Source organism: Terrapene carolina, unplaced genomic scaffold (genome assembly GCF_002925995.2).
Source record: "Terrapene carolina triunguis isolate 2854851 unplaced genomic scaffold, T_m_triunguis-2.0 Scaffold212, whole genome shotgun sequence".
NCBI classification, from domain to species: domain Eukaryota; kingdom Metazoa; phylum Chordata; order Testudines; family Emydidae; genus Terrapene; species Terrapene triunguis.
The window spans coordinates 12,481,656-12,495,591 of record NW_020664563.1 but is presented as its reverse complement, the minus strand read 5'-3'; the positions used below and the strand labels follow the sequence as shown (position 1 = coordinate 12,495,591).

At 54.5% G+C, this 13,936-nt stretch overlaps 1 protein-coding gene across 1 annotated transcript in view; it reads right to left on the bottom strand.

Moving 5' to 3' along the window:
- Positions 1-13,936, bottom strand: part of LOC112105871 (sulfhydryl oxidase 1) — a 37,055-nt gene that overhangs the window by 10,154 nt on the left and 12,965 nt on the right. The window contains exons 3-7 of the mRNA XM_024198862.3: positions 9,680-9,728; positions 9,098-9,200; positions 6,665-6,755; positions 4,713-4,858; positions 1,727-1,861 (exon numbers count right to left, since the gene is read on the bottom strand). Of these exons, the coding sequence (XP_024054630.2) occupies positions 1,727-1,861; positions 4,713-4,858; positions 6,665-6,755; positions 9,098-9,200; positions 9,680-9,728 (524 nt within the window). The remainder of the gene's footprint in view (positions 1-1,726; positions 1,862-4,712; positions 4,859-6,664; positions 6,756-9,097; positions 9,201-9,679; positions 9,729-13,936) is intronic.

Below are 13,936 nucleotides of genomic sequence, written 5' to 3'. Positions count from 1 at the left end.
AGCCAGGGGGACTCCCTGCCCTGCAGATGTGCCCGGCTAACAGGGGGAGGGGGAGGGAGTGGGGAGAGAGAGAGAAGGGGGGTGGCCAGGGCTTCAGCGGAGCGCTGCCACGCCCCCTGCCGGGAGGGCTCCGCACCACTCCGGTCGGCTGGGAGGGAAGGACGCGGGCTGCCCTGCCGGGCTTGCTGCAGGGTGCTCCCGTCCTCCACGCCGCTGCCCCCTACAGGGCGGCCGGAGTGGAACAAAAAAAACCAGCTTGCTTGGCTGGTGCCTGGAGCCGGCCCTGAGCATGACCACATCTCTTCCTGCCGCTGACCCAGCTCGCAGCTCACCCTCCAAGCATAAGCCCCCTGTGGTCCCTTGGGAGCAAGCAACCCAGACCTACCAGTGTCAAGGCCCTTACGCTAAAACTCAAACAGCAGCAGCCTGGGGCACAGGGAGCCTGTCCCTCATTGTGGGGCTCCAGGGAGAGTCACCTCAGTATTTGGGCTTTGGTAGCAACATACTGCAAAGTGAAGCAGAGCCCTGGAACCATCTCAGCTACTTACAGACCCCACTAAGACACGGCATCACCTCCATCCTCTCCTGGCTTCCCTATGCCCCCGACTGTCCCAGGCACGGGTGATTCTGTGTCCCAGCAACCCCTACATGGGGAGGTGGCCATCATCTTCATCTGTCCCAATCCCAATGCTCCCCAGAGCCGGGGAATCCAGGACAAGAGCCACTTGTTTGGAATTCAGTCCCCAGTTCATACCGGCACCTCTGTAATGACTGAACTCAGAGCCATGTTCTTCACAGCTCTCCACTGACCTGGGGTGTGAGATCACAAGCTGCCACCGTGGCCTGCAAGTACTTTCTCTAGTCACCCTGCCCAGGGTCATCCCTCCTGCATTGCCTTGTCTCTAGTCCCACCCAGCAGGGTAAAACAGGTGAGGCTTGCAGCACGGCCTGGATGTTGACCGGCCTCGGCTTTGCTAAACGGGGTATGCGTCCAAGAGCAAGTTCCCGAGCAGAAGGTCCCTCTGAGGAGAAAGCCCCTGGCCCCACCTTCCACCCTTTCATACCACGGGGCCGTCAGCTCCACTGATCACCCCCGTAACGTAGGGGAAGGGGAGTGCGACACTCTAGGGTTTCATAGGCCAATGCCTGAAGGTCCACTCATAAAAGGCAGCCAGCACAGGCCGCGAGAGCATGGCTGCTTTACACGCCTTTGATAAGCAGCAGGCCCCTCCCATTCTAACTTCAGTGTCCGAATGGTGCCGCCCCACGCAGAGCCCAGCGTGCGGATCTCACCGCCAAGGGACAATGGCACAGAAAAGGGCAGGAAAGGCCCAGCCCCTCTCACCAGGTCCAGATGGCAAGAAGCTGTTGCTTTCTGAGCATCCAAGAGCAGTGACAGCAATGAATGACGCCCTTGCCCCAAACTGCAATACAGTACCCACGCTCCTCCAGCTCTGCCGCTTTGGCCAATTGCTTGCCCCGGCCTTGGCATCGTATCCACCATTTCACGCCTGTCAAGCCACCCTCCACTGACTGACCATCCCTCTGCTCCCCTTGTCTGCACGCGCTCCTGCTGGCCAGGCCTTCTGGAGCCCCCCACAGGAAGCATCAAGTTCCTGAAGCCGGTCATAATGCTGGAGGCCCAGTGCTTACCCAGCCGAGGGAGGGCTCTGCGGCGGGGGGGTGTGCATGGACAGACAGGAGAGTGGGGCTGGGGGGTGCTCACCGGTCTGCAGGCTTCCGCGGGATGGGGGTCGTCTTGATCGGCGTGTCTGGTGCCCTGGTCGGCATGTAGGGGCCTCGCGTGACCCCAGGCAGCCTCCGCAGGAAGTGGGTGTAGAAGGATCGCGCCTCCATTTGCCTGTTGGGAAGGAAATGGGAACACGTGAGAGAAGCCTCTTTCACTTGCACAGGAGGTCACCTCTTCACCCACATTAACCCTTCCATCACCACAAACATAGCTGCCTGCGACCCTGAGGTATGTCACTCAGGCAGGAGGCCAGATGTGTCTTTGGGGATGGGGGAGGGATTCCTGGCCTAACAATGTGCGCTGTTCCCATCTGCTTCCACCCTCCCACATGCACCAGCAGGCCCCACACACCCAGGGGGCCTCCACGGGTCTCCTCGGATGGGAGAGTAGCTGCACTGTTAGCCGTGTGGCCCCAGAGTGGCCCCAGCTGGTAATGGCCTCGCTTGAATCACTAGCTGCCCGCTCCAGCTGCCTAGAAAGGGGACGAGGCTCTGTCCCTGACAGGGGCGGAGAGACATGCACATAAGCCAGGCCTGGAAGGGGATGGGTTTGCCTCCTTGGTCCACCTGGTCTGGAACTGCTGCCTCTGGCACGTCCCACATCGCTTCCCACTCCCTGTGCTCAGCCCACGCGCCCCTCCCTACTGCTCCCTTTGCCTCTCTCATCCATTCCCAGCTATGCCCCTCCGCTCGGCCCAGCCAAGCTCCCTGAGCACCCTGCCTGGCCTCATGCCGAACTTACTGGAGCGATCCTGCTGCCATCAGCCTGAGCCTGCTTTGCATGGCCCCACTTCTGCCTTCGGACTGCCCTCTCTGCAGGGCAGGGTCTCTGCTCTCCGCTCCTCCCACCACCTCCACACACATTCTCAGAAGCCATGGCGTGTGCCCTGAAGAGTCTGACAAGGCAGAGCCAGCACCTCTTCTGACTGCCAAGACTGGGAGTGTCCCTAATGGGGCTCTGGCCATGGGGAAGGGAGAGCACTAGAAACCAAACCATCTATATAAAGAGAACTCAGGTTCTGACTGGGCACCGCATGCGTTCCAGGCCAGCTGGCACGAGGAAGGGCATGGCTCTCATGGGGATGGGCAGCCCCAGTTCACCCAGCCACTCTCCCAGCTTCGCTCTATCCCTTGCAGCCTCCTTTCACCCTAGGTTCTGGGATGGGGTTTGCCTCCTCTGGCAGCTCAGGGAATATGCCAAGGGACCCAGGCAGAGCTGGGAGAGCTGGTTAGGAAGCACTTTAAGGGGGGAGAAGAACATTTGGGGTTAGTCTGGGCCATCGGTGCTGCCTCCCTCATCCAACGGTGCTGCAGGGAGGAAGGCTGGGGCTGAGGTGACAAGAGGGGGAGAGAGGTACAGAAGCACAAGATATGCCACCACTTGGATCCAGCCACCCTTGCTGTCTCAAGAACCTGCCTCTTCCTCCCCGTTCTGTGGGGCAATTCCCAGTTCTGTCCGTGTGGATTTTACCCTCTTGGAATCAGTAACGCCCACTAACTCAAGAGCTAGGGGTACGGATGCATTGGGATCTGTGCAGGATAAACCCAGCCCTGGCACCCAGGGCGCTGCGAGAGGTTTTGCTGTCTCTCAGGACAGCTTGGCAAGACGGAGGGAGCAGAGGGTGGAATACAGGACTCCCTACTTAACCCACACAGAATGAGCAAAGCTGTCAGGCTCTATGAGAGGCAGCGGCAAGAATGCCCAGGAGAGCCAGCAGCGAGGAGCCATCGCTTTCCGCTCTGCTTTTACAGCCCGATGTTCGCCTGCAAGCAGATGGTGGAGAGACGGCGTCGTCACAAGCAATTTTCCCCTCCACCAGCTCCGCGGCAAGGAAACAATGACTCTGCTCTTGGGTGAAGCTGGCATCATCAGAGAGCACCCCTCCTCCCCTCAACCTGGCTCACCCCGTCCCCCGCACGCCAAGCAGCACAGACAAGATTTGCAAATGTCACGATTCCCACTAGGAAAAACTCCCTGCTCGGCTATTACCCAGGCAAGCAACCCCTCCCCACGACCCTTCCTAGGGAAGCCACAAGTGTCTGTTTACCCCCTTGCCCCGCCACACTCTTCCCTGCACTGCCAGCCTGACATCAATCATCCACCGAGGGTGCAAAGGCACCATCTGGCTGCTATTTCACGTGCCATTCAGCAGCAGGAACCCACGAGAGGGGCTGAGTCCCGGTGCCATTGTTCTCTGCCAGCGTTTCAGAACCAGCCATTGTCTGGTTCCTAATGAACTTTTCCGCAATTAGAAAACCAAGGGGGAGAAGTGGGGAGGCTGGCCGAGTCAGGGAGGTGGTCAGGGACAACTTGACTCCCTGCCAGCTTTGCAAAGTCCACTGATGTATTCCCCAGCCAGCGAAACACCTGCAAGCTGAGCTGAGTTTAGAGGGGCTTTCAGCAGTTTGTAGCTGTAGCTGGTGGGGGAGTCCGGGGAGGAAAGCCACACATAGCATCACAAAGCCACACCCAGTGTCTCAACACAGGGCAGCCCAGAACAGGCAGGAAAGGTTGGAGCTGGGCAGCTCCATGGGCGACAGGAGCTGGCCGTATCTCTGTGGGATCTGCCCACCAGCACCAGGATTCACACCCCACCCCTTAGGGAAGGGTCCCATGGTGTTTAACAGAGAACAATATTCTCTCTCTAGACCATTTCCAGCCAGAGCTCTCCAGCTGGGATAGGAGAGGAGCTGCCATAAAACCCTATGGGTTTTATCCCTATCAAACGCCACAGGATCTTTCTCTAAGGGCCGTGGGCAGGGAGATCTGTGCACAAGCACCGAGGTTCACACTCCCAGCTTCAGTGCGAGTTCCCTCCATCATCAGCCCCACGGTGCCAGGATTCATCCTCCCACCCCTTAGGTACAGTGGGATCCACCTGCCAGCGTCACACCCAGCTGCCACGCGAAGGCCTGGCACGTCACAGGCCATCCCGTCTGAGTCCCAGCAGGGAAGGACTCACACAGGGATGCGGCTGAAGGTCCCGTTGTTGATGAGCAGGAAGCTGGAAGGGAACGCAGTCACACCATACTTCTTCACTAGCTCCTCCTCGCTGCTCAGCACTCTCCGGACAGCGACGTTCTCGTACTGCAGCATGTCCAGCGTCACCTGCAAGGCAGCACGCTCCATGGGTTAGACTAGCTATGGAACAGAACGTCCCAGGGCCAAGCCCGCTTACAGCAGCTCTCTCCTCTGGGGGGTGGCGTGGGATGCTCATGGCTGCTCCAGCCCCCGCTTCTCCCAGCAGGAGTCGGGACTCAGCAATATCTAGCACTGAGGGAACACTTTATGCCTCCAAAGCATTGTACAAACACGGCCTGACCCTCACGACAGCCCCGAGAGGTGGAGAAGTAGGATCTCCATTTTACAGACAGGGAAGATGAGACGCAGGGAGACTCAGTGACTGGCCCAGGTCAGTGGCAGAGCCAGGGCTAAGTTAAAAAAGGTGAACTTTCCCTGAATGAACGATGCCAGGAATTCCTGGCTCCCAGCCCTATGATCGACCCACCAGACAATGCTGTGCTGGCTACAGGAAAGCTCACCACTACTTGAGCCTTAGCCTCAACTAACTGCAGCGCGTGGCACTTGATGGCTATGGAAACTGGAAGGGATATAAAGAGTCAAGGAACAGTTAACATCTTTGTATACTAACTCCTGAGGGGCCCAGGGGGAGAATCAGAACTCGCCTCTCCACTCATCTACTCAGACAGTAAGCTCTTCGGGGAAAGGGCCATCTTTTCACTACATGTACATGCAGCACATAATGGGGCCTGGTGACATTATGTGATTAAAATAGATCATTGTTGATACCACTGTTATACAATTGGAACAAATCTTGTACAAAATGTGTCATGTGAGGTGTCAACAGAAAAGGAATATGATTATCCTGTTTGTATGCGTGTATCATTTTGGTGTCTGAAGTTACGAATATTGACTATGTACCAGCATTTCAAACTTGTTTGCTCCTGTGATAATGCCCACAAGGTTGTTAGTTTGCATCCAGTCTGGTCAGCACATTGTGAATGGGCTATTCAAGTTGATGGCTCATTGAAGGACACTTAGCTCACACAAGAGGCCATAGAAGAAGCTGAGGACGCATCAGCCAGAATATGGGTAATGGCTGCTCTGACTCATTGAAGCATGCAAGGACGTGACATGCTCCTGTGACCCTGAACTCCATCTTGTGCCTGGACTTTTCCACAAACTAAGACTCCCTCCACCTGGGAGAAAGTATAAATAACCCTGGTAGCATCTCCATTTTGCTTCTTTCCTGCTCTGGACTATGGACTTACACTAACAGGAGAATTCCAACCAATGGACTGAGGACCTTCCAAACTTTTGGATGTTGCCAGAGACATTGTAAGCCAGCAAAATTATTCCATCACTGCTACAAACCTGATCCAAGGACTTTCCAATGAGTGTATGTATTTGATTCCTTTGACCATTTTAACTCTCACCCCTTTCTTTTCTCTTATAGATAAACTATTAGATATTAGATACTAAAGATTTGGCTACAGCGTGATTATTGGGTAAGATCTGAGTTATATGTTGACCTGGGTATGAGACTGGTCCTTTGGGATCAGAAGAACCCTTTAGTTGATTAAATTGGTTTTAAATAACCACTCATCATAAAGTCTAGTGTCTGGGTGGTGAAACAAGGGTTGGGATACTTAAGGAGGCTGCATTTCTGACTTCTGGTTAACCAGTGTGGAGAGACAGAAGTTTACTTTTGATACTGGTTTGGTATATCTTATGGAAGAATAACCACCAGTTTAGGGGTGAGCCTGCCCCATTTCTCAGCAGTTTGTCCTGAATCTGGCATCCTCAGCTGTGACCCACTGAGGCACGGTGACAGGCCCCAACCCAACCTGGTACTACAGCAACACAAATACGGAACAAAACAACAATGCCCACCTCTCTGCCCAGAAAGGACTCGTTCGTCTCGAAGATCAGCGCCAGGTACGTGACATTGTTTGTTTGAAAGAACCCACGGATCTCCTCCACGCTGCAGGAGAAAACAATGAGGTGTTCTCAGTGACACGGAGCGAGCGGGTGAACGCGCCAGCCCCAGCAGCGCAGAACGTGCTCCCTACCAGCACAGCACACAGAGTTTGGCAAAGGGTTGGGTGTTTGCCCCTCTGGCACAGAGCTGAACCCAGCTGGATTTGTCGCCCAGGTAGGTGGCCGAGATCAGCTCTGCTTATCCACTGTTCAATTCACATGGAGCTTGCCAGCCTAGTTTTCTGCTTCAGTTCACTGGCCATATGGTAATCTGCCAGGGTCAGCCAAGGAACGGGAGATGGGAGACTGTTTATGGAAGGACTTGAGGTTAGGATCCTGTCTACTGTGAAAGCCAGCAGTGAGACTAGAGCCAGACCAGTTTCATCAGGACACAGATAGTGTCACATTAGAGATGGCCTGAACCCTATCTCTGAGCCCAAACGCTCCTGCTCTTGGGGAAGTGTGTGTGTGTGGGGCGGGAGGGGATAAATGAAACCCCCAATTTCCCCTGTGGGGCATCAGACAGTGGGGAGCCTGAACATGAGGTTGGAATGCTGGAGTTTGGCTGGGGTTCATTTCCCCATCCACACCTGTGGCATTTGATTAACTCTGCCTGTGTCTTTGCGTTTTTTACTTGGGGGCGGGGGGGGGGGGAGAGGATAAGTGCCTACAGAGCATCGAGAGGTGCAATAAATCCACCTTTGCCGAGGAGCAGCGCTGTGCATGGCGCAGCGTCTGAAGCCAGGAGAGAGCAGGGGTACAGAGACGCGTCTTTGGAAAGAGGGGGCACTGCTGGGGGCCCAGGCTGGAATGCTCAGACAGTGGGGAGGAGAGGGTAGTTAGACACCTGCAGCGTGGTGTCCGACACCTGAACAGGGGCCGTCCTCCTGCTCCTCCACTGAAATGTGGGTGGAGATGGCTGGTGGGCAGTGCAGCTCAAACCCTTTTGTTCTGTCCGGCCCAGCCAGGCCCAACCCAGGTGACTCATACCCAGGAAGAGCCAGGTCAGCTTCAGAGGCACAGAGGAAAGCGCAAGGATGTGGTTACCCCCGGAAGGGGAGAGGGGCTCACACACTCGCCCCTGGCAATCACCAGATGCAGATCTAAGGAGTTTTCTTTCCATCACTGATTTGCAGGCTGCCTGGCTGGCTTCACAGATCCATTTCTGCCTCTTGGCTTAACACCTTTCCCCACTGCCCCCAGCATTAACAGGTTATAGCCACAGGGGCTTTCCAGGCTCAAGTAGTGGTGAGCTTTCCTGTAGCCAGCACAGCCTGGTCTGGTGGGTCGAGCACAGGGCTGGGAGCCAGGAATTCCTCTGTACAGGAGAGTGCTGGCTGCTATCTAGGTCTGGCCGGTCAGGTTAGACGCTCCCAGATCTTGCACTGAACGGGCAAGACTCAACCAAGGGCTTTCAGCCAGGGAGGAGCCAGAGGGCAGCAGTGACTCCAGCTTGCAGGGAAACTTTAGGCTCTAAGGACATGGAGGAAGACCAGGGACAGCAGTGGACACGGCACCTCTGTGCCACCAGCCATTCCCCCCGGCCACGACGCGGACCATCAACTACCCCGCACATGGGCAGCCCAGGGTAAAGAACCCAGCCTCCTGCTCCAAACACTCAAGCCACTGCCATTCCAGGGGCATCTGTTTGCTGTGGGTAGCGCTAGGGCTCATCTACCCTTCCCAGGCCATCAGCAGGTCTCATTCGATACAGCAGAGGGCACTGACACTTCCCCCACACAAGCAATACAGGACATACCCTCCCCCCAGTGACGAATACGAGCAGCCACCACTCTCCAGCCTGGGGTTATAGTTACAGGCAGGTTTGTTAGACACAAATCATGGGAAAAAACCTTGTAGGTAATGGAACCCGCCCCACACTGACAGCTCTGGGCGCATCACATGGGGAGATACACGTAGCAGGTCTGGAACGTTACCAAGGAGGCAACTCAAAAATGTCTGTGCCTATTCCTGGCTAAAGAGTTGCCTGCCTCGTTTGGTCCACGTGCTATTATCACAGTCACTCCGGCACCAGGGCGTCAGTTCCGCTCACACCTCTGCAGTGAGTGTCACTGTCCTGGGAGTAACTGGGAGCCTCCTCGGGACCGCCTAGGCAAGGTCTCCAGCCCAACCCGCAGGAATTCCGTTCCACACGATAACAGGGATTGAACCAAGGGCAGACCCTTGAACACAGTCATCATCTACATGCGGCAGAGGTCTCAAGGACTGCTACTGGTGGCCCGGTTAAGCATGAGTCCATTCCTTGTTGTTTCTCTCACCCCAGGCCCCCTCAACACACACACATGCACACACACACACTCTGCTATTATGTCCCCCTCCAATAACCTGGCTGGTTCCAGTGGTGGACAGGCAGGTGGCCATGTCTCCTTGTGCATCTCCAGGTTAGTGATGATGCTCTGCCTCAGGTTCTGAATGCTGTCCCCAGGATCTGTAGGGGGAACAAAACACACAGAGCTCACCACCAAAGCACCATGCACAAAAAGCCAAGGACTGTATCCAAGGTAACAATGACCCATCCCAACCCCCGATCCCAACTATGCTGCAGCCATAGCAGGGTCACATGGGGACTGAGCGCTACTGGACCATACTGTATAATATATCCCCAACCCACCCTGGCAGCCCCTCCAGTGGCTGATTAGTGGCGCATGGCAGGAACACATCTCTTTTGCAAAGCTTGAGATGCCTTATTCATTTATCCCCTGCCGGGTGATTCCCTCTCATGAGTCATCCCCCACCAACACCTCCTGCCCTCCCACCCTCCCCTGGGGAAAGCACTCACTGACCACCCCCTAGTCTAGAACGCAGCAGGCGTGCAGGCGGCAATGGAAAGGAAACCGCCACAGCAGGGCGAATTCCAACAGAGGAGTCCAGCAAGGATTAAAGAGCCAGGAGGTTGTGGATACTCACGGAATATCTTCGTCCCGTCCTCAGGGCTCTTGGAGAAGGCCTTGAAAAACTGAAAAGAAACACAAGAGAACAGTGTCCACAGGAGCATCTGGAGAACATTTAACAACATTCATTGCAACCCATAGAGCACTTGTAAGGCAGTATGGACCAATGGCTAAGGCATCAGACTGGGATTCAGGAGATCTGTGTTCTATTCCCAGCTCTACCACCAACTTGATGGGTGATTTTGGGCCAATTGCTGCCTTTCCCTGCCTCAGTTTCCCCATCTGTAAAATATTTACCTGCTTTGTAAAGCGCTTTGAGAAGTAGGGCTGAAGAATGCTAGACAGAAGGTAAAGTTTATTACTTTCCCAAGTGAGTTTAATCATACCTAATAATACTACTTAGCTCTTACATAGCTTTTTCAGCAGTAGATCTCAAAGCATTTTACAAAGGAGATCAATATCATTATCCCCATTTAAAAGATGGAGAAACTGAAGCACAAAGCAGTGAAGTCACTTGCCCACGGTCACCCAGAAGGCCAGTGGCAGAACCAGGAATAGAACCTAGGCTTCCTGGGGTCCCAGTCTAATGCTCCATCTAGTAGGCCTTGCCAATTTATAAAAGGTCTCTAGGCACCTGCAGAACAATCAATAAAACAGGCACAAAGTGCAATAAATAAATCAACACAATACAGACTCAATGAAACTCCCCAGACACAAATCTGCTCAGCAGCCTACCCCACCTCCTGGCAAATGCCTCAGGGAGCAAACAGATCTTTCATCTAACCCTGAACGGCAAACCCACATGCTGGCTCTGTCAGACTAAGCAAGGGGGTGGGAAGGAGGAGCGGGCATTGGAGAGTCAAGGTCTCTTCTCCAATCACCATCCAGACACACATCTTGCAACCTTCCCACCATCAGCCCTCAGAATTCCTATCTGGGGGCTGTCAACAAGTCTATCAGTGGATCTGGCCTGCAGGGACAGCGCACAGGTGCAAAACTCTTCTCGATCTCCCCTCTCCAGATGCCAAAACTTCAAGCTTGCCCTGCTTGGCCAATTCTGCAGTACAATGAAAGTTAAAAGCACGTCAGATGAATGACATTTAATACCAAGGTCAATGGCGGGCAGGGTTCTGTGCCAAAGCACATCATTCATCTTCATATTTCAATCATGGAAAGTCCACCTTTTTTAATTCCGCTGAAGCAGACAGAATTTCCAGCCGGCTGCCCTGGGACACTATGAAATGCCGAGATTGTGCTGCAGAATTTACGTCACCTGGCTACAGGGTACATAGGATCTCGGTTATAGATCAAACCCAGCCCCATGAATGGCACCCGTAATGGAATGGCTTGGATATCCATGCTGTTTGGAGTGTGGGCATGACATCTCCCAAAGGCCAGGCCTGCTCCGGAAGTGGGAGGCCACCCTCTGTCCTAGGTGAAGTGCCATAGTGCAGCAATGCAGTCTGGAGAGGACAAGAGCTTGGCTCGCTGCGCTCAGTGCAAGCTCCTCACCAAAGAAGGAAACTAAGAGCGCTCTCAGCTGCCACCAAGCAGGAACAATGGGAGCCTTCGACCACGATCCTCATAGAGTAAAGGCAGGCAGACTACCCCAATCGATGGAGCAGTTGCTAGGCTAGTCTGGATGTTTTCCCTAGACTACTGGCTTCTCCAGGCTGACCCTCTGCCAACTAGCCCTTGTCAGAGCCCCACTCTCAGTTAGACAGTGGGGAAGCAGAAATCACAGCCTGTCTGGATCCAATGAGTTAAAGGGGCAGAGTTGAGTGTCCCCAGTCCACTGTCGGCATTGCATGCCAGCTCTGCCTCCCCCGGGGCCTGGTGTGCACGCTGGCCCGGGGGGGGGGGATAAGGGATGAGACAGAATTGCTTAGTGCAGGGGCGGGGGGCACAAGTGTGTGCGTACTATACGGGCTGCAGAAGAGGATGCTTCCATGGAGGAAGATGCCCCATCCCAGCCTAGGGCTCCTGCCCTTTCCAGGAAGCTCTGTGAGGGTTCAATATGTGGCCATGTTGCCATGCGCCGGCACCAGAGCCTGGGACGCGGCAGTTGACCGTGACAGAGATGAGGGAGCTGCCAATGCTCCCATTGCAGTTATGGCGTTGGGGAGCATGGGCAGCAGACCTCACAGCCCAGCCGTGCTGCGGGTGGGGGAGAGGCGGCCATCCTGTGCATGCCAAAGCACTGCAGCAACATCCCCCCAATGGCTGCGTTCAGCCAGGAGAATTGCCAGGCTCAACAGCGTAAGGGCTGCAGCCCATTGGACCTGGATGGGGAGAGAGTCCTGCTGTTGGAGGAGCCAGCCGGGCTGACTGACCAGCTGCCTGTCAGCTCTGGGAACGGCAGGTGTGTGAAGCCCGGCCCTGGGACAAGGGACGCAGCAAGTTGGCCAAGAATGTGACGATGCCTCCAGCCCAGAGGAGGGCTGTGCCAGTGCTAAGGCTGCAGCTCTGCATGGAGGAAAGGGGCCAGCCACCCAGGCTGCTTATCTGATGCAGCAGCACCCCTGGAGAGCTCAGTCCCCTGCCCAGTGGCAGGCCAGTGGTTACAGTGAAGGGCCAGCAGGGCAGGCGAGAGGGTTGGCACACGGGGGCTGCGTGGGAGATGAATGCCCACTCTCTCCTTTGGCCAGGGCCCAGGAACACAGCCAACCTCATACACCCGCAGCGACCTCCGGGCCCTGGGGATCATTCATCCTACCTCTTTGCCAGTCCCTTTAAAGGCTCACCAGCAGAGGGGGGCCTGCTCTATGTATCCAGGGCTCAGGATACAGGCCGCCTCACAGTACCTGCTGCAAACAGTCATGTGCCCTCTGTGTTTGATGCCAGCTGTGCACTCTCCGCCCTCCCTCTATGCAGGCAGGGCAGCAGGATCAGTGAAATCTCATGGCAAATGTTTGCCAACCAGGCTGGGCTGGGAGCGAAAGCTGTTTGCAGAAGGTGCTTGGGTTGGGGGGGGGGGGGGGGGGAGGATGACACAACACCAACCCAACCAATGGCCTTGTAGCACTGCCACTGCCACATCAGCAGGTCCCTCTGGGCTTTGGGAGCCTTGTTAAAGACAGGCTCAAGCGCTGTATTTTGGGCCAGGCAAGGGGCTTAGCCCATCAGGCCCATTCCTGTGGCATCTGAGGTAAGGGTCATCGCTCCAGCACTTGGTTCTACTCCGTCAACAGCCAATTAAAGTATCCAGGGCATTGAGGGGTCTCACAGGACCCCCAGGAGCGGGGAGCATCCCAATCCACACCCACTCATTTCCCCCTAGGTTTGGAGCTCTTCTTAGGCTGATTCCAGGACTTTAATTACCCCAGGAATCCGGCAAGTTTCTTTTTCCAGCCAGCCACAGAAAGGAACTTTGGGTGGATTTTTACAATCACCCTCTTCTTGGCCACCAGCCCAGCCATAGGGCTCCCCGAGTCAAAGCTAGGGCAGGTGGGAGGCAGAGCTGGCCTGCCCAGGTGTGTGAGACGCTGGGGTTAGTGCCCATTATTACCTGAGATGGCTCTTGTGCATCTGCCAACACGCCCTGCCCCAGAGGGAACAAAAACCAAACCAAAGGGACTTGACTTGTCATTGCAGACCCAGACATGCCAACTCGCAAATGTCAGAATTTTTTTTTCAGACACCCCTTTCTTTATTGAAATGGAAATCTTGAGTGGCTACCTCTAGATGGCTTACTGCTTCCAAGACTTGATTGCTCACTCTGAATTCCTTTGAAATGCTTCATTTGAATAATAAACAAGCTCAGCAAACAGACTCATTATCTTGTTAGACTTTGTCTCTTTTGAGAGGTGTTTCTGTCTAAGGCCCTTTTAATTGTTGCTTAACTACTCAGAATTCTTTAGCAGTTGTAAGGTGTACAGCTGGTACACCTGAATCCTTCAAACTTAGAATTCGATGATTGAATAATTTATTATAATAAAGTTATTTTTGTAATAATATCTGTGGGTTAAAGGTCACAGATCTTCACCAGCAAGAGGCATATATTAGCGCTCCCACAGCCACTACCACAGGTGCAGCTATACAAGGGGGAGAGTTTCAGAAAAATACAGCCCATATTTCTTGAGCTAAAGCAGGTGACGTGCAAATCCCCAAGTTGCTGATCCTTGATTGGAGCTGCTGATGGCTCCAATCCATTGACTCAAACAGAAGTTGGAACAAACCCTCACTTCTTTATCTTTATCGAAGGAAAAGGGCTGGAAACTAACTTACAAAAATGAAAGAGATCAGAAATTCTCCTTCACATTTTGAGATTCCC